The 23188-nt window shown below is 41.8% G+C and overlaps 3 protein-coding genes across 10 annotated transcripts in view; 2 read left to right on the top strand and 1 right to left on the bottom strand.

Annotated features, from left to right (window-relative positions):
* Window positions 1–2102, bottom strand: part of LOC129836932 (EVI5-like protein) — a 91568-nt gene extending 89466 nt beyond the window's left edge. For 5 of the 7 annotated variants that reach the window (XR_008756674.1, XR_008756679.1, XR_008756677.1 and 2 more), the window contains exons 1-3: window positions 1717–2013; window positions 1324–1443; window positions 350–469 (exon numbers count right to left, since the gene is read on the bottom strand). The gene's annotated coding sequence lies outside the window, so the exon portion shown is untranslated. The other 2 variants (XR_008756678.1, XR_008756680.1) reach the window with 2 other exon arrangements.
* Window positions 2103–3285: 1183 nt separating this feature from the next.
* On the top strand, window positions 3286–11376 carry LOC129837053 (ATP-dependent RNA helicase DDX39A-like). Of its 2 annotated transcripts, none has more exons than XM_055902946.1 (9): window positions 3286–3395; window positions 4440–4648; window positions 5383–5510; window positions 5923–6199; window positions 6510–6628; window positions 9190–9321; window positions 9629–9738; window positions 10542–10834; window positions 11134–11376. In XM_055902946.1, the coding sequence occupies exons 2-9, from the start codon at window positions 4441–4443 to the stop codon at window positions 11148–11150; spliced, it is 1284 nt and encodes a 427-aa protein (XP_055758921.1). In that variant the 5' UTR covers window positions 3286–3395; window position 4440; the 3' UTR covers window positions 11151–11376. The 2 variants fall into 2 exon arrangements, with proteins under 2 accessions (XP_055758921.1, XP_055758931.1); XM_055902956.1 differs by having other exon boundaries at window positions 3320–3395; window positions 4393–4648.
* Window positions 11377–15757: 4381 nt separating this feature from the next.
* LOC129837071 (CCN family member 1-like) lies at window positions 15758–22675 on the top strand. The gene is made up of 5 exons (XM_055902978.1): window positions 15758–15811; window positions 16817–17030; window positions 18005–18376; window positions 18656–18834; window positions 20513–22675. Exons 1-5 carry the CDS (start codon window positions 15761–15763, stop codon window positions 20816–20818), a joined length of 1122 nt encoding a protein of 373 aa, XP_055758953.1. The 5' UTR covers window positions 15758–15760; the 3' UTR covers window positions 20819–22675.
* Window positions 22676–23188: the final 513 nt, after the last annotated feature.

Raw genomic sequence — 23188 nt, 5'->3', positions numbered from 1 at the left:
GCCTTGATAGCCTCTCGGCTGGGCCTGGGGCCTTGTGGGGGCTTCGGCTCAAGGTTCTGAGACAAATAACAACAGTGGGGAAATCATATCACCATAGAAACCACCTATTTCACCATAGGCACGGTGGTACTAACTGACATGTCACATAACGGTTAACCTTAGAATTACAAACAGAATTAAAATCAGAATTCCAATACTATTAGTTCTAACTAGTAGGTGGTCCATGTGTCTTAATGGCGTTATTATCTTGTTGTAAACTGGTTTTCAACCCGTCATATTACTAGATTACAACCAACTGGTCTCCGTTACAACCAGACGTTTTGCAACAGAACTAAAAGCTGTTTCTTACCTTTAGGGGGCTGTCCTTGGGGCAGTCTCCCAGGGCTGGCAGCCTTAGTCCATCATGGCCAGCGGAATGGACGTCAGTCTGGAGCACCTGCTCTCCAGCACTAGCTTGGAGGGTCCCAGCCTGGGGTACAGGAACATAAGGAAATACATTTAACCAGAGCCCTCCATTATTATGCCCGCTTCTCCAAATATAAATCATAACCTTAGAATTACAATCAGAATTAAAATCAGAATTCCAAAACTATTAATAGTTCTAACTAGTAGGTGGTCCATGTGTCTTAATGGCGTTATTATCTTGTTGTAAACTGGTTTTAAACCCGTCATATTGCTAGATTTGTTAAAGGAATTTATAAAGGTTGGAGATAAATGATTAAATAATTCTACCCGGAAACTTAACCATTAGGGGTTAGAGGTTATGTAGCATAGACAAGGAGTAATTAAAGCTGATAAACATAAGTCCAAATAGGTTGGGAAGAGAGGAATGTACGTGTGTGCCGAAAGAAAGCAAAGAGAATCTTTAACCAATGTTTGAACCGACCCAGCTATAACTCTGGGGAGATAAGATAGGACAGGGAGAACCCCTCCAGGTTTCCCTTATCTTGGGGGGAATGGAACTGTCAGTTGGGTAGTGATCAACTGTGGTGAGAATTGTAGAGAGGTAGATAGGATAGCTCTCCTAATGTTAGTGTGTATGTATGTGCGTAGGTTAAGAGAATGTTATAAAAGGAACATCTTTGTATATGCACGGTAGAGCTCTCGCAAATAAATTGGATTTGACTAATTGTGAGTTGGGAATTCTGTCTGTTTCATTTAAACTAGAACTTTACACACTCTGGGTTGCAGACCTATAAAGATAATTGAAATTTATGAACATTGATTACAAAATCATACAACAATTTTGTCCTTCGAGCGGATTTCCAATATCTGTCCGTTACAACCAGACGTTTTGCAACAGAACTAAAAGCTGTTTCTTACCTTTAGGGGGCTGTCCTTGGGGCAGTCTCCCAGGCCTGGCAGCCTTAGTCCATCATGGCCAGCGGAATGGACGTCTGTCTGGAGCACCTGCTCTCCAGCACTAGCTTGGAAGGTCCCAACCTGGGGTTTATGAACATAAGGAAATACATTTAACTTGAGCCCTCCATTATTATGCCCGCTTCTCCAACTATAAATCATAAGCTTAGAATTACAAACAGAATTAAAATCAGAATTCCAATACTATTAGTTCTAACTAGTAGGTGGTCCATGTGTCTTAATACCGTTATTATCTTGTTGTAAACTGGTTTTCAACCCGTCATATTACTAGATTACAACCAACTGGTCTCCGTTACAACCAGACGTTTTGCAACAGAACTAAAAGTTGTTTCTTACCTTTAGGGGGCTGTCCTTGGGGCAGTCTCCCAGGGCTGGCAGCCTTAGTCCATCATGGCCAGCGGAATGGACGTCTGTCTGGAGCACCTGCTCTCCAGCACTAGCTTGGAGGGTCCCAGCCTGGGGTTTATGAACATAAGGAAATACATTTAACTTGAGCCCTCCATTATTAAGCCCACTTTTCCAACTATAAATCATGTCAATCTGTTTTTACAGCATATACGCTATACTACCAATAAGATAGCCTCATTACATATCAAGAGAGAAAGCCCCAGAATTAACAAAAACAATTTGTATCACTTATGAGACTTACCTTTTGAAGAATTTTTCTCAACCGTTTATGATTTCTATCCATTGTGTTTTCAGGACCCTTCAGATTGGACCTGACATTTTTTTTTTATAAACAAATACATTTTAAAATACTTATTTTTTTTTTAATTACAAAATCTTGGCCCGTTTTGCTGTACTCACAGAATGTCGTCTTTGTCCACTCAAAGTGATTTATTTGAACATGAGGATGACTGTCCTTTGCAAATCATCAACTCAATTGAGCCAGAAGTAGGCACTGAACCTTCCCTCGAGTGCGTTTACGTCATAGGCTCATATATTACGTCATGCCATTGTACATGATTACGTCAACTACAATAGCACAGAGCGACCACTCTGGGAAATTAAGGCATTGTTTCTGATCACATACGAAATCTCTATAAAGTTTACAATGTAACCTAATTCACTTTGGTTCAGTGAGGTTTAATCGTATTTTATGGATAAATGTTGCCCTCTGTTGGCCATAACTGAAATAGTCAGGAATTAAAGTCGCGCCATCATCAGTCTGCACACTCCCATTGTTGGACTTTTAACAGCTACGGTTAAAATAACATCTATTTAGTGTCAATAAAATGGACCAACCAAATTATGGTCAAATAAATCAAATCATTGATGGGTTTGGTGAGGGAAGACAGATGTGGTAAGCTGATATGATCAAGGCAGGCCCACATATTGCCAATTATGAATAAATGGTTTAAGCCAACTGCCTATTAGTCCAAGATACTCATTACAGTCATTTCACACTTCTATCATAATTTATACAAACTGGATGAATGCAGGCTGTTGGTTTGTAAATGTTGTAAATAAATATGTATATATGGTGTATATAATTATTGATATTAATATTGTTTCATTCACTTATCTTTTTGACCTGCACTGTTGGAGTTCAGATCTTAAGAATTTCACTGTACCCTGCAATTACATCTGCGACCCTATGTATGTGACTAATAAATTAATCTAATCGATTCGAATCTAAATTCAGAAATCATTCCTGGGTTAGGAAACCTAGTCATACGTAGCTATAATTTACAGCAATCAGAAATGTTTACATTATTGCTGAATAAGGCTATCTCGGTGTACTTTTTTCATAACAGTGTTGTCAAACAAGAAATGATGCCCACAATTAAGTTAAGGGTAGCTGGTGAAATCCCGCCTTATTTGCTGTCATTTTCAAGATCGGCATTTGAATAGGCCAATCGTAGTTCGTTTTCAGACCGGTTTGGGGAGATTGCCTTTTAAATTAACCAATAGTGGCCACGACGACACGAGCACAGTGCTTCCGGACTTGAGTACTGCCCCTGTGAACCTAGCTAGCAGTGATAGTCGAAGCCGATTTAAATTAACACCGAGAAGTAAGTGTATTTTAAATGCATAAGAAATGTGCTGTATTGAGTAATTTTCAATATCGCATGGATTATAAAATGGAGACATCTATTTCTCTTTCCATAACGCTCAAAAATAGCAGCAATGTTCGACTATATTTTTGTTAGTCTTTGCTAAAACCTTGTGCGATTTGGCTAGCTAACACATTTAGCATTGCGTCAAGCTAATGCTAGTATTGTCATGTCAGTTAGCAGTTAACTTCTGCTAGCAGTGTGTCGCAGGTTGGTTCCGAGAATTACATTTTAGGTGAAGTAAGGCCCTAGAAATGTCTTGCTTGTTATTAATTTGAGTCAACGTTGTTTCTGAATGTTCACCCTGTATTTGAAACCTATTATTGTCCTTTTTTATATCACTTTTCTGTCAAAGTTTGAATGAGTGGAGGCGGCTGCCATTGTTTGTGAGGCATGACTCCCTATTCAACTTAATTGAATCTGGCAACTGGCTAACTACTGTAAACTGGGTGGTTGCTGGTCCAATCTTTGTTTCTAGCTAGGTAAATTGTAATGATTGTGTCAAATGTATTCGCTTCCCATTTTGTATACTATCAAATTTTGGTGGTGTGAGTGCGGCCTGCTACTAGCATTATTAGCAGCCTAGCCGTAAGCTAGCTAATGCTATGTAGGAATACTCGTCAGACCAGCGTTTCCCAAACTCGGTCCTAAGGGTTGCACGTTTTGGTTCTTGCCGTAGCACTATACAGCTGATTCAAATAATGAACTCATCAAGCTTTGATTATTTGAGTCAGCTGTGTAATGATAGGGCAAAAAAAACGTGCACCCCTTACAGTCCCCAGGACCGAGTATGAGAAACTCTGTGCTAGACCGTGATGTTTCAGTAGGATTCAATTCGGGATCGTAATCATTTAATATAACTAAGGTTAGATGGTAAATAATTTTACATAGATTATTGAATTGGCATTTCAATTAACCTTCTGAATTTACTGTTCATACCCCCCCCCACTACTAGTCTCCAGTCTTTCCTAGCTTCAACTAACGCAAGTACCCCTTCTCTAGAATGGCAGAGAATGACGTTGACAACGAGCTGTTGGACTATGAAGAGGATGAGGAGCCTCAGGTTGCCCCGGAGACTGCCACACCTGCGGGCAAGAAGGAGGTAAAGGGCTCTTATGTCTCCATCCACAGCTCCGGTTTCCGAGACTTCCTGCTCAAACCAGAGCTGCTCCGCGCCATTGTCGACTGTGGCTTTGAACATCCCTCTGAAGGTGAGTCTCACAGGCACTGCCCACTGTCAACCAAGGACCGTCTTTGACTTTGTCCATTCTGTGTGTCTCAAATAGCACCCTATTCCTGACGTAGTGTATTACTTTTGAGCAGGGCCCATAGGGCTTTGTTAAAATGTAGTGCTGTATATATGGGCCCTGGTCGAATGTAATTAACTATGACTAATACATGTATGCCCCTTAAAGGATCACATAATACTTAAACTGGTCATCTCTGTATACCTGTAGCAAGACCCACTGGTTGATGCTTATTTATAAAACCCTCTTAGGCCTCACTCCCCCTTATCTGAGATCTAGTGCAGCCCTCATCCTCCACATACAACACCCGTTCTGCCAGTCACATTCTGTTAAATGTCCCCAAAGCGCGCACATCCCTGGGTCGCTTGACTTTTCAGCAATAAACACTCAAACTGGACCATTTTTATCTCAATCTCTTCATTCAAAGACTCAATTATGGACACTTACTGACAGTTGTAGCAGTTTTGTGTGACGTATTGTTGTCTCTACCTTTCCGTTTGTGCTGTTGTCTGTGCCCAATGTTTGTACCATGTTTTGTGCTACTACCATGTTGCTGCCTTGCTATGTTGTCTTAGGTCTCTCTATGTAGTTTTGTGTCCCTGCCTTTTCGTAGGCCGTCATTGTAAATAAGAATTTGTTCTAAACTGACTTGACTAGTTAAATAAAAAATACTTCTGACTTGTGTTTCTGGCTTTCAGTCCAACACGAGTGTATCCCACAGGCCATCCTGGGCATGGACATCCTGTGCCAGGCCAAGTCTGGTATGGGCAAGACGGCGGTGTTTGTACTGGCCACCCTGCAGCAGATTGAACCTGTGGATGGGCAGGTGAGTGAATAATGAAATTTGTCTTTACACTGTGGACGCAGCCTTTGAATTGCAGTTACATTGAAGCCTAGTCCTCCTGGACTAAAAATGGCTTTCACTGGAGAATCCATTGAGTGCTTTTAAGTTTAGAAGTAGGCTTAATCTGTATCTGGGAAACTTGCATAAAGTGTTTACATCTAATCGCCAACTTTTTATTTAACTAGGCAAGTCTGTTAACAAATGCTTATTTACAGTGCCAGCCTACCTCGGTCAAACCCTAATGTGCTGTCTGAATTTGTTCAGCTTTTATTATCACTGTTTTACACAGCGCTTTTCTATCCAATTGGATAATCTTTTTTTTCTTTTTTTTCTGATGTCCAGAGAGCTCTGTATTAAACATCCTCCCCTACCTACCTCTCTCTCTGTCTACCAGGTGTCTGTGCTGGTGATGTGCCACACACGAGAGCTAGCCTTCCAGATCAGCAAAGAGTATGAGCGCTTCTCCAAGTACATGCCCACCGTCAAGGCGGCTGTGTTCTTCGGGGGCCTGTCCATCAAGAAGGATGAGGACGTGCTGAAGAAGAACTGCCCCCACATCGTGGTGGGAACGCCCGGCCGCATCCTGGCCCTCATCCGCAACAAGACCCTGAACCTGAAGAACGTGAAGCACTTTGTCCTGGATGAGTGTGACAAGATGCTGGAGCAGCTGGGTGAGTAGGACAGGGGGGGGGGGTGGGGGGTGACGGGAGTAAGTTGAAACTTCAAAGATGAACGGTTAATTGAAAACGTGTTCAATGTACCTACTAGCACACAACTTAGAATGCACTTCTAATACACTTTCATACTAAGTAGTATTGGATCTTGGAACAGGTTGTGGTAGATGGTCTGACTTAAGTAAGGATTTAGCCAAAACGTAGTAAAGTGTATTTAAATGTTATTTGATGTAGTACTTGGATTTCAGACTGAGTGGGTTGACATTTTTGTGACTGACATATTATTTTCCTATCGTCTCTCCCTCAGACATGAGGCGTGATGTTCAGGACATCTTCAGACTCACACCCCATGAGAAGCAGTGCATGATGTTCAGTGCCACCCTAAGCAAAGAGATCCGCCCTGTCTGCCGCAAGTTCATGCAGGATGTAAGTTGGAAGGGGTTCCCGTAACCACAAGTTATGTACATGTTCTGAAACATAAAGTAGCAGTTTTACACACACACACACACAGATTAGCCAATCTCCCTAAATTGCACTTTGAAAGAGGCAATCGGCAGTAGAAACATGAAGTATATTCCTCGCCCCGTTTCGGTAAAAAGCTGAGGGATAGATCTGGAGAAATTTACCCACTCTCAAATTCGTAGAGCTATGGATTAGAGGTCGACCGATTTCAAGTTTTCATAACAATCGGCATTTTTGGACACCGATCATGGCCGATTACATTGCACTCCACGAGGAGACTGCGTGGCAGGCTTGACTACCTGTTATGCGAGTGCAGCAAGGAGCCAAGGTGCTAGCTAGCATTAAACTTATAAAAAACAATCAATCTTAACATAATCACTGTTTGCCTACACATGGTTGATGATATTACTAGTTTATCTAGCTTGTCCTGCGTTGCATATAATCGATGCGGTGCCTGTTAATTTATCTTTGAATCATAGCCTACTTTGCCAAACAGGTGATTTAACAAGCGCGTTTGTGAAAAAAGCACTGTCGTTGCACCAATGTGTACTTAACCATAAACGCCTTTCTTAAAATCAATACACAAGTATATATTTTTAAACCTGCGTATTTAGTTAATATTGCCTGCTAACGTGAATTTCTTTTAACTACGGAAATTGTGTCACTTCTCTTGTGTTCTGTGCAACAGAGTCGGGGTATATGCAGCAGTTTGGGCCGCCTGGCTCGTTGCGAACTGTGAAGACTATTTCTTCCTAACAAAGACAGCCAACTTAACAAAACGGGGGATGATTTAACAAAAGCGCATTTGCGAAAAAAAGCATAATCGTTGCACGAATGTACCTCACCATAAACATCAATGCCTTAAAATCAAAACACAGAAGTATATACTCTGCTCAAAAAAAATAAAGGGAACGCTTAAACAACACAATGTAACGCATTGGACTATTTAGACTTATGGATGCCACCTGTTAGATAAAATACGGAACGGTTCCGAATTTCACTGAAAGATTAAACGTTTTATTTTCGAAATTATAGTTCCCGCATTTGACCACGGCTCTATAGCCGTCTGACTGAATGGTGGTAGGCAGCAGCAGGCTCGTAAGCATTCATTCAAACAGCACTTTCGTGCGTTTGCCAGCAGCTATTCGCAATGCTTCAAGCATTGCGCTGTTTGACTTCAAGCCTATCAACTCCCGAGATTAGGCTGGTGTAACCGATGTGAAATGGCTAGCTAGTTAGCGGGGTGCGCGCTAATAGCGTTTCAAACGGCACTCGCTCTGAGACTTGGAGTAGTTGTTCCCCTTGCTCAAGGGCCGCGGATTTTATGGAGCGATGGGTAACGATGCTTCGAGGGTGGCTGTTGTCGATGAGTTCCTGGTTCGAGCCCAGGTAGGGTCGAGGAGAGGGACGGAAGCTATACTGTGACACTAAAGTGCCTATAAGAACATCCAATAGTCAAAAGTATATAATAATCCTATAATAACCTAAAACTTCTTACCAGGGAATATTGAAGACTCATGTTAAAAGGAACCACCAGCTTTCATATGTGCTCATGTTCTGAGCAAGGAACTTAAACTTTAGCTTTTTTACATGGCACATATTGCACTTTTACTTTCTTCTCCAACACTTTGTTTTTGCATTATTTAAACCAAATTGAACATGTTAAATTATTTATTTGAGGCTAAATTGATTTTATTGATCTATTATATTAAGTTAAAATAAGTGTTCAGTATTACAAAAAAAACGACAAATATATCGGCCGATTTAATCGGTATCAGCTTTTTTGGGGTCCTCCAATAATCGGTACCGGCTTTGCAAAATCATAATCGGTCGACCTCTCTATGGATGCAAGGACTGACCATCAATGATATCAGAATTATCATTTTGACAATGTTTTGAGGCTGTAGTTTTTACGTTTACTTTGTTTACAAATATTGGAGTGAAACAAACAAGCTTATTTGGGATTCTGATGGGGTATGAAAGTTGAACTAAGCTCATGAGGCATTTGTTATTCTTTTAATTTAAATGTCCAAAAATGTATGTAGAAACTGCCGATTGCCCCTTTTTTTTAAAGGGATAGTTAAGTGATTTTTGCATATGGTTTAATATTCATGTAAAAAGTTAGTCAAGCCTCTCTACGCTTTGCCTGCTCGTGACTGTCCGTGTCACATGGCCATACCAGGGGGGGCAGAGTGACTCTTAACCTGGGTCTAGGGCGCTAACCCTGCCTCTGGACATTTTTGGGAGGAACAGTCTTTGCATTAAAGCTATAAGTTCCATCCAGCTCTAGTACTAGTAATTGACGTTCACAATCACATTTGTAGTTCTTCATTCACCAACACGAATGTGGTTACTCAGGTATTCACTTAATGTAGCTAGGTTTATAGACCTGGCCCAAAGAGTGAAACTTTCCCCATGTTAGATTCATTAGGACACACTGTAGCAAAAGGTTTTGCAATGAAAGTCCAGGTTGTCCCTCCCTGTGTTCTTTTTGGTGCTTAATGACTATCTCCTTCCTCCTGTAGCCCATGGAGGTGTTTGTGGACGATGAGACCAAGCTGACGCTGCACGGCCTGCAGCAGTACTACTGCAAGCTGAAGGATAGCGAGAAGAACCGCAAGCTCTTCGACCTGCTCGATGTGCTTGAGTTCAACCAGGTACGGACAAAATAAATATTCAGAGCTTTTTATGCTAAAACGTAATTTGTTTTAGTTTTAATCTGAGTTTAATGTATTTTGTCCATGGATTTGAAAGTCACGTTTTTAAATGCAATTGTACTCATTCAAGTGAACTCTGTCTATGCACCGACAAAGTTTCTGCCTGAGGGTTTTATGCCCTATGTTTTTTGTCTTCAGAGTGTACATCTATCTGAGAAGGGTAAAGCCAGGATGTCACATCAGATGCAGCATGGGTGCCCCATATTTGTCTTCTGTGTCTCACTGCCATTCTCTACCCTGTCTGAAGGTGGTGATTTTCGTGAAGTCTGTGCAGCGCTGTGTGGCTCTGTCTCAGCTGCTGGTGGAGCAGAACTTCCCTGCAATCGCCATCCATAGGGGCATGGCCCAGGAAGAGAGGTGGGTTCTGACGGAGAGGAAAAACTGGCTAAACCCTACAGTCTATGCACTTGTTAAAATCTGAGAGGTTTTGATTGGTATAAGCAATATTAGGATATCAAATATTAGGATATTGCTTACACTTCATCTCCATCTCAGATATCAATATGTGCTTAGGGTTTAGGGGTCGATTGGGTCTTGGGTTTCATTGGGAAATTCTCATTTGGACAAAAGACTGTCCTCGCCGACCCGTCCTCTCTTATCCGTAAACCGATACGTGGTTGAGGAGTGTCAATTTGTTAGTAGGGAAACTGTCCTTGCCTCCTCCTGCTGAGGAAGCACAAGTGTCCTTCGCTGAAGAGTTTTGACATCAACCCCTCCCCTTTTGAATCAGCTGCTTACTCTGAGGAGAAGCATGCACATATTTAAAACGATAAGTAGCATAAAATGTCTAGCTACATTTATTTTTACTACTTTGCACATTTTAATTTGGGATTCCACCCCTGTAAATGTAATTTTCATGATGTGTGAATGGAGTCTAATTTCATACAAGCACATTTCCTCCTCTCCTCAGTTACTTTTGACTTTTTTTCAAAAGGAGATGATGGAGGAGTTGAGCAATCAAATTGAGAATCTCATTTACATGCACATTTTGTATAATAGTCATGTAGCAGAAGCTGTTATCCAGAGGTACTGAACAATAACGTTCTCTCAGATGACATGTTTGTGGGTCACAGTTTCAGTGTACCAACACGAGTAAAGCAGGAAGTATAATGCCTGTTCTACGTATTTTAAATCTATGGATGCCTCCCTTCCTCCCCTAGGCTTTCCCGGTACCAGCAGTTCAAGGATTTCCAGAGGCGGATCCTGGTGGCCACCAACCTGTTTGGCAGAGGGATGGACATTGAGCGCGTCAACATCGTTTTCAACTACGACATGCCCGAGGATTCCGACACCTACCTGCACAGAGTGGCCCGTGCTGGCAGGTTCGGGACGAAAGGTCTGGCCGTGACCTTTGTGTCTGACGAGACTGACGCCAAGACCCTGAACGATGTGCAGGACCGCTTCGAGGTCAACGTGGCAGAGCTCCCAGAAGAGATTGACATCTCCACCTACAGTAAGCTATATCCAACCAACTAGTCTAGCACTCATTTGGCTTTCATGTGCTACTGCAGGACTGTTTCATGTTTTTTTTTTTTGTCTTAAATGTCACCCTATTCCCTATGTAGGGCACTAGTTTTGATTAGAGCCACATAGGCATCCTATTAGGCATCCTATTCATTCCAAGTATGTGGTCTGTATAGTTATGCTAAAGGGATCTATTTTATTTGTAGGTAAAAAAAAATTGCCAGTCATTTTATGTGGGTACACTTGATTGATGCTGTAAACTAACCTCTCCCTCTTTTCTTGTTTCAGTTGAACAGTCCAGATGAAAATCACCCCCTGACCAGTGAAGACGACGTGTGCGTGCCCCTCTGTCCCTGTCTTTTTTTGGAGAGGGAGAATAAAATATTTTTATTTTAAATAAGCATCACTTTTTTTTTTTTTTTTTGATTTTATCCTCCCGAGGCTGCAGTTTTAATGTTCTTTTCCCTGTTAATGGTTTTCTATTATTAGGTTAATGAAGTAATTGAAATTAAAACTTTTTATACAATGTTATGTCACTGTATGCTTCTTTTTTCCTTACTAATGGGGTTGAAAATTCTGGCAATTTCCAAAAATTTCAAGACCTCCCAGTTGGGTGATTCCCTGCTAATTCGCTCCCTGGGACAGTTAGCAGAATTTAACCTTACTTACTAACTAGAGAAGTTGGATTTTCACATTGCAGCATATCATTGAACATGAAAGATCTTTATTGAATTGAAATGAGTCAGAAGACAAACCTAGATTAACACTATAGAATATCAGAATCAGTTGTCAGAATTTAAGTGGCACTATGATACATGTAAACACAATTTTTTACAAATGTACAGTTAACAAAAATATTTTAAACATGTAAAGTGTTGGTTTCATGAGCTGAAACAAGATCCCAGAAATGTTACATACGCGCACAAAGCCTATTTCTCATTTTGTGCACAAATTGGTTTACATCCCTGTTACTGAGCATTTCTCCTTTGCCAAGATAATCCATCTACTTGACAGGCGTGGCATATCAATAAGATGATTAAACACAGCATTATTACACATGTGCACCTTGTGCTGGGGGACAAAGGGTGTGCTGTTTTGTCACACACCACAATGCTGCAGATGTCTCAAGTTTTTAGGGAGTGTGCAATTGGCATGCTGATTGCAGGAATGTCCACTAGAGTTGTTGCCAGGTAATTTAATTCCTCTACAGTAAGCCACCAATGTCGGTTTAGAGAATTTTGCAGTAGTTCCAACCAGCTTAACAACCGTAGACCACATGTAACCATGCCAGACTTCCACATCCAGCTTCTTCACCTGCAGGATCGTTTGAGACCAGCCACCCGGACAGCTGAAACGAGGTTTGCACAACAGGAATTTCTGTACAAATTGTAAGAAGCTCATCGTCTTGACCTGACTGCAGTTCGGCTTCGTAACCGGGCAAACGCTCAGACTTGTCACCAATTGAGCATGTTTGGGATGCTCTGGATCGATGTGTACAACAGCGGGTTCTAGTTCCTGCCTATATACAGCAACTTTACACAGCCATTGAAGAGTGGGACAACATTCCACTATCAACAGCCTGATCAACTCTATCGGAAGGAAATGTGTTGCGCTGCGTGAGGAAAATGGTGGTCACACCAGATCCGACTAGTTTTCTGAACCACACCCTTTTTTTTTTAAGGTATCTGACCAACAGATGCATATCTGTATTCCCAGTCATGTGAAATCTATAGATTAGGGCCTAATAAATTATTTAAATTGACTGATTTCCTTATATGAACTGTTCAGTAAAATTTTTGAAATGTTTGTACGTTGCATTTATATTTTTGTTCAATGTATAATAACTAGGAGGAACTCTATTCCTCTTTATCTTTATTCCCCTCATTCTCCTCTGCCCTTTCTCTTCCTTCTCCCCCTCCCTTTTCTTCACATTCATAAACACTTATTTTCTATTTCAGAATACGGCTACTACATTTCCTCTACGCAGTCTACCTATTTCAGAATGTTATTTAGATAATTAGTGGAATTAAATTATGTAATATTGTATTTAGCCCTCTACGTTTAAATCTTAAGATGTAGGCAAATGTGTATTTTAAGATATCTTAAATGTAAAGGTTATAATATTTGCTGGGTAAGACTAGCCCATAGTGCTGTGTTTTTGTGTGTTGGTTGAAGTTGCCTCTAGATGCTGATCTTGGGTCAGTTTTGCACTTTCCCCATAATGGCTATGGTTAGTATTTAGGGAGTTGAAACTGATTCTAGGTCTTTACCTTGGGGAATCTTCACCCCATAGCTTGTTTTCTTTGTGTGAAGTACTGTACTGTACGCCAGGCTGTCAGTAGCACCACATATAGGGGCGGAGCAGGAGATGTGGTGTATGCTACCTCCTCCCCTTGAAAAAACAAGCTCTGTTACCACAGAACACCTGTCTTCCCTTTCTCCACTTCTCCCCCTCTATCCCTGTACGCCTCCTTTCTCTCCATTTCTTCTCCTTCTCAGGCAAGCCTTCTCCCACTCTTTTCTTCTCAGCCCAGTTCTTTGTCCATCGCTTCCATTGGTCTTCCTTGTTTTCTCCATTCTGCTCTCAGCCACTCACTCATTCTCTCCTGCACTGTCTTATCTGTATCCAGTTCCATGCTTTGTGTTCACCGTGTGACTGGCCTTAGAAACACAATATCAGCTGTTTCTCTCTTCCGTTGTGTCATAAGTGCACTCTATTCCCTAAATAGTGGACCACTTTTGACCAAAATCCATAGAGCTCTGGTCAAAACTACTGCACTACATAGGGAATAGGGAGCCATTTTGGAAACAGTCATAGTATTGTGCTCCTCAATCTCTAATGTACTGTCTATCTGTATTGTGTTCAACCTGTGTGACTAGCCTTAGACACACAATATCAGCTATTTCTCTCTTCCGTTGTGTCATAATATGCATCCCAAATGCAATAGGGTGCCATTTGGGACAGACATAGTATTGTCCTCCTGTGGCCTATTTATCATATGGCTTCTGACAGTCACCTCAACAATTGTCAAACCAGAAATAACCTCCAACTTGACTTGTTCTCAAATGGGCTGGTGCCTTAGTATTTGAAAAAGCATGTTTTAAAAAAATGATGCCCCAGTCTGTCTCGTCCAGCTCAGTGATGTGGCAAAAACCTGTGGTCGCCGGTTAAATAGGTCTCTCAAACCCTGTACCTCTGGATTAAAATAGATGGGCCATGTCTTCCGTCTCCAATGGTCACATCATTACCACTGGTGACAGACAGACCGTTTGCATCCCAAATGGTACCCTATTCCTTTTATAGTGCACTACTTTTTATCTGGGCCTACAGGGCTCTGATCAAAAGCAGTGCACTATATAGGGAATAGCGTGCGATGTGGGATGCAGACAGCTTTAAGCCCTACAGCAGTGTTTCCTGAATGGTGTGTAAGGACTAGCTGGTAAGTTGTGGCTAGTTCCTTCCGGATCGCTGCTAATGTAATCAATCAAACTCAAACATATGCAGTTGTCACAAAGTGCTTTACAGATACCCAGCCTAAAACCCCAAAGAGAAAAAGCACAGTGGCTAGGGAAAACTCCCTAGAAGGAAGGAACATAGGAAGAAACCTTGAGAGGAACCAGGTTCATTCAAAAGGCTTTCAGAGGCAACTCTATTTACATATGAGCTCTATGAACTACACCGCTCTATTGAGTAGTAAATGTTGCAAAACAGCTTTGCTATCAATAGCAATGCCGCTTTAGGCAGTCTATAGGAGACCAATATGACTGTTAACCGTTCATGTTGTTCTCACCTGCACATTCTCCCTATCATATTTCATGCATTCTTTCATCAAATATGGGTTGTGTGTTTGAGGTGTGTCAGGAATGGAAAGAGCACAAGGGAGTAGCTAACCACAAAGAAAGAGAACTTGATGGGAAAAATGTGAATGTAGTATTGAGTGGGAGTCTGGGAGAAGATGCACAATGGGCTCACATGGGCTTTTAGTAATAAACAGGGTTAACCATTAACTTTACAATACACACCAAGGTCTATCCTCATGGCTGTTTTAAACAATCAAGACCCAGACAGTGCCCGTTCTTCAGTGGAAGAAGACAGTACATAGGAAGTAATGAAACACATCTGTGCAGTCCACAAAATGGACAAGGTTTATTAAGCCACAAGTAGGTAGACAAGGTCTCACTTCCCTGAAATCATGTAATACCTATACTCTTAATATAACTTTAATGTTTTGCATTTCACCTTGACTACATTTTTTGTACTGTTACACAAATATCAAAACCACCGGAATGCTTCGCCTTTCCTGAGGTGCTGTTGCTATAAGTATTACTGTACTGGGAGTGTCTGCAGCGCTCACCAGCAAGCCGGGTATATTTATCTTGGTGTTAGCAGAGCGGTGGCTACAAAGGTGGAATGTCAGGAAGCCTAAATGAGACTTAAAAGCACCGGTTACATTTTAGTCCAGCACAATAAAATAAACACGACATACTTCTACAGATTTTTATGAATGACAGTATTCATCCCCAAGCACGCCCCCCCCCCCCCAATCAATTTGTAGCCCTCTCCTTAACTCCACCCATTTGGAATGTCTGGCCCGCTGCCAGAATGATAATTGGCTGGACATATGGCGACGCATGGGCGGAGTTTCTGCGTAGCTCAGGAGTTGGTTTAAAGTAGATCAGGATACTCTCTCTGTTGAATGATTTTTTTAGAGTGCTGTGACGATCTCCGGGAAGGGATGAAAATAACTGTTCTCTACACTTCAACGACTGCTATTCATCTAACGCAACTGTGCGACTGTAGTCTATTCTTGAAAGAGGATTTAAAAGTTCAGAACTGTCTTCAAGCGGACTAATAACGAGGTCAGAGCTTGTTTTCTGACAACTGTCTACTGTTTCTTTGGAATTTTCAATAATTATGGCAAAAAGTATCATCTTTGTTTTCTTGACAATGGCAGTCACCAGTCAGGTAAGTCGTATCACCTTGGCAGCTGTCAAATTAGTATGATTTTGATCATATGCAAATCATGCAACAAAATAGCAATGGATGAGTGGATTGCTTAGACCGTTTTGAAATGAGCAGTTGGAGGTGATTTGACTGTCATACGCAAGTAATTGTATTTTAGAGAGACACAAGTGAGAACTTTGTCTACCGTTTTGTTCCTGTTGACTGAAGATATATATTTTCAAACTGCTGTAGCCTACAGACTATTTGGTAACACTTTTACAAGACAGTGCTACTGTGTAACTGCTCGTGTAATTTTGTAATTACTCATTGTTACAATTAGTTACAATGTACTTACAGTAGTAATCCTTAACCCTAACCCAGTGTACTAATGAGTAATTACAATACTTGTTACACTGTGATTACAGGAATAATCACAGTTCTAAGGGCACTGTAATGTAAAATGTAACCGACTATTTTTGTAGCCCACCAGTCCTACCTTGAATTGTGTCTTTTTTTATAGGCATGTGTGTGCTTGTCAAATAACTTTGACTCACTGTCTAAGGGTGGGACTTTTACATACTGTTGATTTTTTTTACTGGAAGAAGTTGGCACGGAAGACTAATGTACTGCTACTCGATTCACGAGTTGGCAGGGGATTGGATACAACACTTAAACAGCTGCCTAGACAGACAAGACATCCACAGGGATGAAGGGGTAGAAATTATATGAGCTTCAAATTGAAGTTAAAGTACATAAATTCATTGTAAAAAGTGTTCCAAAACACTCCAAAGGGGACACAATAATCAATTTAAATAATCAGTTGACATCTCAAAATTTAATATAAAATGAACAAAATAGACTCCTAGAACATCTTTATCACTAGTAGTGTTTTACCCATGAAGGCAGACCACAACAAGAAATTACATGACAAAAATGACTTTTTACTTTCCTATGCTTCTTTCAGTTTATGCCTAGGAACCTAAACCTCTCCTCTATCCTCTTCCTCTCTCCTCCCCACACCTCCAGGTGGGTGCCAGCTGCCCGGCGGTATGTGAGTGTCCAGCCATGCCCCTCTCGTGCCCCCCCGGGGCGAGTGTGGTCGCTGACGGCTGCGGGTGCTGCAAGGTGTGTGCCTCCCAGCTGAACCAGGACTGCAGCCCCATGATGCCCTGCGACCACCACAAGGGACTGGAGTGCAACTACGGCAATGACGTGACCCTGGCCCAGGGCATCTGCAGGGGTAAGGTTGTGATAGGGGGAGGAAGTGGGGCGTTTGGAAGTGTGTATTGTAGAAGTGTTGGGATTCAAAGTGTGTAATGTAGGTTGTAGGTGTTCAGTGTTGGAACTATGATGAGGTGTGAATAGTGTATGTGTATATCTTGTCAAGTGTGATGTGTAGTAGTTAGTTGATGCTGAGTTTTTATGTGATAGCATTTTAGGGTGCATGTATGAGAAATATTACCGCAGGACTGAACCATGTGTTGAAAGTCACCACAGCCCCAGGACTTAACACGTTGTATCCCAGTGGGGGAGGACATTTGGATGTTAAAGTAGATTCCTTATGGAGCTCAATCTCACAGACCAAAATGGAACTAGTTCTATCTACATCAAACCAAGATTCCAATCCTTCATAGACTAAGATTGGAGGCTTTCACCGTGTCCATGATATGCAGACAGAGACTCTTCTGGATTCTTACTCACAAGACTTCCTTCCTCTGCCCTTTCTCTGACCTCTGACCTCCCTCTAGATCTAAGTGTTCTCTCTGGTTTACAGTCTGTGTGCCATGTCAGTGTCGGTTATTGTGTGTTTGCTAGTTGTTAAGGGGAGGATTGAGTAAAGGGGGTTTCAGCTGGGGTTTCAGCATACCTGGGATTGTCAGTGGAAGTTCTTGTACTTTGACTTTAAAACACATCCTCATATTTAGACTCTCCAGAGACATGGATGGATGGTTCCCAAAATACCCCCTCGTTACATGATAGCACATTACATACTGTAGATAGTAAGCAGTTCCTTGGTCCTGCTGATGGTTTTATGTGTATATAAATCATAAATATGTTACTACCTCAAAGTGGTCTTAGTATCCATCTAAATTGCCCCTAAAGGAATTATGAAGTTGAATTGAGTTGTACTGAACTGTACCTAACTGTACTGTACTGTGCTGAACTGAACTCAATGGAATTCAATGCATTCTCCTCATTTCCCTCTCTTAACAGCGAGAAAGGAGGGTCGTACATGTGAGTATAACGGGAGGATCTACCAGAACAGTGAGAATTTCCACGCCGGCTGTAAACACCAGTGTACCTGCATCGACGGCGTCGTGGGCTGTTCCCTGCTCTGTGCCAACCGTCTGCCCCCCGCCATCCCCTCCTGCCCCTACCCCCAGCTGGTCAGGGTGCCAGGGCAATGCTGCTTCACTGTGGACTGCCACAAGGGTACCTGGCGCCTTCCCCCCACCAAGCAACATCGCCAACCAACACAACCCAAACCTCAGCCAGACCAGTACCAGCCGGATAACACACTGGGCAATGAGCTGGTGGAGAGAGGCAAGGGCTGGGAGAATGAACAAGGCTACAAGCACCTGCCCAGTGAGGAGCTGTTGCACTCTTGACATTGACCAAATGCATTGTTATTGATCATGATAGATACTTGGCTGTAGCTTATCATGTACACTGAGCCATCTTCGCTAGCGCTATTAGCATTTTTGGTATAATAGTTGATGACTATTGGTCGATAGTTACTCATGTTTGTCTGTACATCAGTCAGTCATGTATCCTGGTTTCTTCCATCTGTGGTATATTCTCCCTGTAACTCCCTTCCTTCCTTCCCTTTGTCTCCCATGCTCCTCTTCCTCCCACCCTTCCCAGTATGGAAGAATTCGTTGGAGAAGTGTGTTGTCCAGACAACGGACTGGTCCCATTGCTCACGAAGCTGTGGGATGGGAGTGTCCTCACGCATCACCAACGACAACGCCCAGTGTAAGCTGGATAGAGAGACGCGCCTCTGCACCATCCGGCCCTGCGGTGACGTAGCCATCCCACCCAAGGTAAATTCCATATTTAGACAACGCAGTGGGCAACTGTGTAGTATGTGTGTGTCTGTGTGCCCATCAGTGTGACTGCACATATTTTCATTCATCATCATCATCATCATCATCATCATCATCATCATCATCATCATCGTCATCATCATCATCATCATCATCATCATCCCAGGCAATAACAATATCTCCCTTATCATTTACTGATCTGGTATCACTTTGATAACAAACCCCAACCCCCTAGACTGTTTCCTCTGCGGAGCACGTCCCGGTGGGAACAGACTAGCGTTGATTTACTCACACTGGCGGTGGCTCCCTTTTAAATATAGTCCCCCCCACCCCACCCACGGCATTCCTGCCAAGCAACTGTCCATAGCTAGGCGCCTGGGCCCTGTGCACTCAGCCAGGGAGATGGTGTGTCTATATTAATCCTCTTCTGTTTCTCTGGATCAGTGCTTGCGACCCAAATGCCACACCCTATTTAGTGCACTACTTTTGACCAGGGCACATAGGGCTCCTGACAGTGCCCATAAGTCTCTGGTCAAAAGTAGTGTACTATGTAGGGAATAGAGTGCCATTTGGGATGAACTCTGTGGGCTGGGAGATTATTGCTGATTTACCACTGAGACTAATAAGGCTTCTGTCTGTCTGATTGCGAGATGAATGAGTTTCAGTGAGTTTGATTTAAAACTTTGTTTTGTCACTGTGTTCAGTTAATTTCATAACTTTACTATAATTTTTGTAATTTTTTTATTTAACCTTTATTTAACCAGGAATGGCTCATTGAGATTTAAAATCTATTTTTCAAGAGCTTCCTGGCCAAGATAGGCAGCACCAAGTCATTACAAAAATTACAGACAGACAACATGAAAACTACAAGTAATCTAGTAAAAATCATTGAATTCACAAGAGTATAACAATATCAAAAACAGCAAATTAAAAACATTGACAGGTCAGGGAATCAGCCTCAAAATCCTTCATCAGTGATTTAAAAACACCAATCGGGATAAGTTCTTCCAGTTGAAAATTGTTTTGTAAGGTGTTCCAAGACGATGGCGCAGAGTACATAAAAGACCTTTTACCAAATTCAGTTCGGACATTTGGAACAGTTAGCAGGATAAAGTCTAGCGAACGAAGAGAGTACCCACCACATTTCTGAACAATAAAAATGCCCAAATAAAAAGGTAGTAAACCCAAAATGGCTTTGTAAATAAAAGTATACCAGTGACTGAGCCTACGAGTGACTAGAGAAGGCCAGCCAACCCTGGTATACAAAGTGCAGAGGTGCGTAAGGGTTTTGCAGTTTAAAATAAATCTCAAAGTGCCATGGTAAAGAGTGTCAATTGATCTCAAACACTGAGCGGAAGCATTCATATATAAAATATCCCCATAGTCTAGTAAAGGCATAAATGGAGCTGAATATTTGAATAAACTTGAGTTTATTCAGTACTGACACTTTGTTAGTGATAAGTGATAAGTTCATGATGATTTGGTTGCATAGGCCTTCCGGACATTTAATTCAAAGATGTTTTAAAGATGTCTGCAAAAGTTTGTCATTTTATTGAAACAATACAGGTGCCCCAACAGTACAGCATGATACTTTTACTTTCCTCTGCCCTCTCTGATTATCTCCCCCTTTCTCTCTCATCCTCTCATCCCCTTCCTCCTTCTATTCCCTTTACAGAAGGGCAAGAAGTGCTCCCCGACTCCAAAAGCCTCAGAACCCATGCGTCTGTCGTATGGCGAGTGTCAGAGTGTCCGCCTCTACCGGCCCAATTACTGCGGCGTGTGTACGGATGGCCGCTGCTGCTCGCCGCGTCGCACTCGCACTGTTCCTGTGACTTTTGTGTGCCCGGATGGCGAGCGTTTCCAGAGAGACGCCATGTTCATCCAGTCGTGCAAGTGTAGCAAGGAATGCGGCCATCTCAACGAAGTGGCCTTGCCACCACAGCACTGGATGTATGGAGACACACATAAGTTCATCGACTAGCTTGATCGTGTTTTAACAGAATCCTCAAACTTGACTGAGAACATTGACAAGGGAAGGGTGACATTTTTAAAAATAAATACCATGGGCCTTGAGGGTGTTTTTCTCTGCAGGCCTCAAATAACAGAACTGAGCTTCACAATGGTCTCTCAGTGAAAGCCTGGCACGATAGTAGCAAACCCCCAAATAGTAAAGTACTTACTGTATGTTTGACTGGAGTGGTTTTGATTGACAGGTGATCCATTCACTCCTGAATGTTCCTCAGACATGGCTCTGAACTCCGGCCTACAGTCCCACCTGGCGTTTTTGTTTAGTTACGGTGTGACATAATGAACAGGACCCAGCCACAAGTTGCTAGGGCCTTCACACCAACGGCAGAGAAACAGACGACAACACAGCACTGTGTTGTAGAATAGAAACACATGAACTTGAAGGAACTGTACAGGGTTATTTACTGTATAAAGTGATATGATGCTTTGCCTACACTAACCAGGGTCATATTCACTAGGCACCAAATGGAAGAAAAGAGTCTGACACGGGGAGGGACAAGCTGAAGTTGTTCAATAATAAATACTTGTTTTGGTTATCCGTTGCAAAACATTTTGCTAGGGTGTGCACTAAGACTACAACCCAGCTCTATGAGGGCTGGCGTGATACTGGGGCATCCCACAATGCACTGAGAACAGTGACTTTAGAAGATAAGTGACATCAAGCCTGGATGGGCTGAAACGTCTTGACGAAGAGACTGACAAGGTGGAGTATTTAGCTCAGCGCAGGGTACTCGAGTATTAACATTATTTATTCGTATTCTTGTCCAAAGAACTTGACACTAACTCTCTGCAGTAGAGAGTGACGTTCAGTGTAGTTGGGATGATGAGCCGTCTAAAAACAGGTTTATGTGAGAGGTGGTAATGAAAGAAATGTGTGTCTCAAATGGCACACTATTCCCTATATACTGCACAAAGTAGTTCTCTATGCAGGGAATGGTAATGATAGCCTGTTTCCACTGACTGCAGTACTAAAAGGAGCTCTGTCTGTAAATGAGACGTGTTCAGAAATGACTGGACCAATACCAATTCACTTCAAATGACCTCTAATCTCTTACCAGATTCAGATAAGCTTTATTAACATGAATGACAAAGCCACTGTTGCTAAAGCGAAGTGAGATAATGTAATCAACAACAACAGTAAACATAATGAACACATAATAATATTAGAGAATAATCAATAATGAATAACATTGGCGAATAATTTTCAATATTGTGTATGTGTTTGGGATTCATTCATGTATGCTGTTCCTGAAATCCGAAAAACTATTGTTTATACATCTTTAATTATGATTTGTTACTCCAAAACTGTCATATGAAATGTTTTACTATAAAACTGTAATATACAATTGTACAACGTCCACTTCAAATGTATGTTTGTCATAACTGAGAATTTGTAGCCAAGCTATTAATATGGCGCTAGTGATTGTTGGTGTGCACATGATACAAAGCTGACCTGCCTGCTTCAGAGTTTCAGTTACATGTGATGTTTTATTTTAACTTGACTTGTATCGTTTCAAATCCTTTCATTGGGCAGTCATTTGATTAGCCGGTAGGAAGAGGTTGATAAACTGAAAGGATTTGCAAAACACACCTTCTTTACTGCTGACATTTTTGGGAATGTGTTAAAAGGATAGTTCACCCAAATTACAAAAACCAACCATGGATTGCTGTCATACATTGTCCATAGACTGCTAACATAATAAGGAAACCAGTAGCCTGTATGCCATTTTGTAATTTGGGTGAGCTATCACTAACAGAGGACTAATGAACAAAATACTAAACTATTCCTTTAAAACTACACCTTTAAGGCTGAGCCAGGGTGAAAAAGATGCTAAAAAGCCACTTTGTTACTTTTGTCACTGAACAGGAACTCCAGTATTGATGCCATCAACACAAACAGATAGGGTACGGGTGGATTATGGGGGGTGCACGGACTAGACCAGTCAGCATGGGGCAGAATGTATGGAGAGACCCATTGGGGACCATAGACATTGAGGTTTAGGTGGTTTAGACCTATTACTAAATGTATTAAATAGTATCTGCTTTAAAGTGTACTGAACACAGAGATATCACAGGACAACACTGACATTCTCACAGAATCATATGCAGACATTTACAATAAAAAGCATGTTATGTGGACATCCAAATCTGAAAAACTGAAACGTGCAGCAGGCTCATTCAGGACAAAACATTTGTCTTGAACAACTTCGCCCTCAGGTGGAGATTCTTTAACAGTATATTAGGTATAATACATGGGCGAAGTTGGCAACTTTACCTGTCATCAACTCCCAGTTTTTCAAAAATTATCTGTCTCGATTTCGCA

Source organism: Salvelinus fontinalis, chromosome 3, assembly GCF_029448725.1.
Source record: "Salvelinus fontinalis isolate EN_2023a chromosome 3, ASM2944872v1, whole genome shotgun sequence".
NCBI lineage: Eukaryota > Metazoa > Chordata > Actinopteri > Salmoniformes > Salmonidae > Salvelinus > Salvelinus fontinalis.
This window is presented reverse-complemented; position numbering and strand designations above follow the sequence as displayed.

Excerpts from the sequence above, each read along its gene's own strand:
- LOC129837071 (XM_055902978.1), top strand. The coding sequence starts at position 15,761 with ATGGCAAAAAGTATCATCTTTGTTTTCTTGACAATGGCAGTCACCAGT. Across the intron at positions 17,031-18,004 it reads GGCCCAGGGCATCTGCAGGG|CGAGAAAGGAGGGTCGTACA; the intron begins GTAAGGTTGTGA and ends CTCTCTTAACAG. Across the intron at positions 18,377-18,655 it reads AGGCTACAAGCACCTGCCCA|TATGGAAGAATTCGTTGGAG; the intron begins GTGAGGAGCTGT and ends CACCCTTCCCAG.
- LOC129837053 (XM_055902946.1), top strand. The coding sequence starts at position 4,441 with ATGGCAGAGAATGACGTTGACAACGAGCTGTTGGACTATGAAGAGGAT. Across the intron at positions 4,649-5,382 it reads CTTTGAACATCCCTCTGAAG|TCCAACACGAGTGTATCCCA; the intron begins GTGAGTCTCACA and ends TCTGGCTTTCAG. Across the intron at positions 9,322-9,628 it reads ATGTGCTTGAGTTCAACCAG|GTGGTGATTTTCGTGAAGTC; the intron begins GTACGGACAAAA and ends CCCTGTCTGAAG.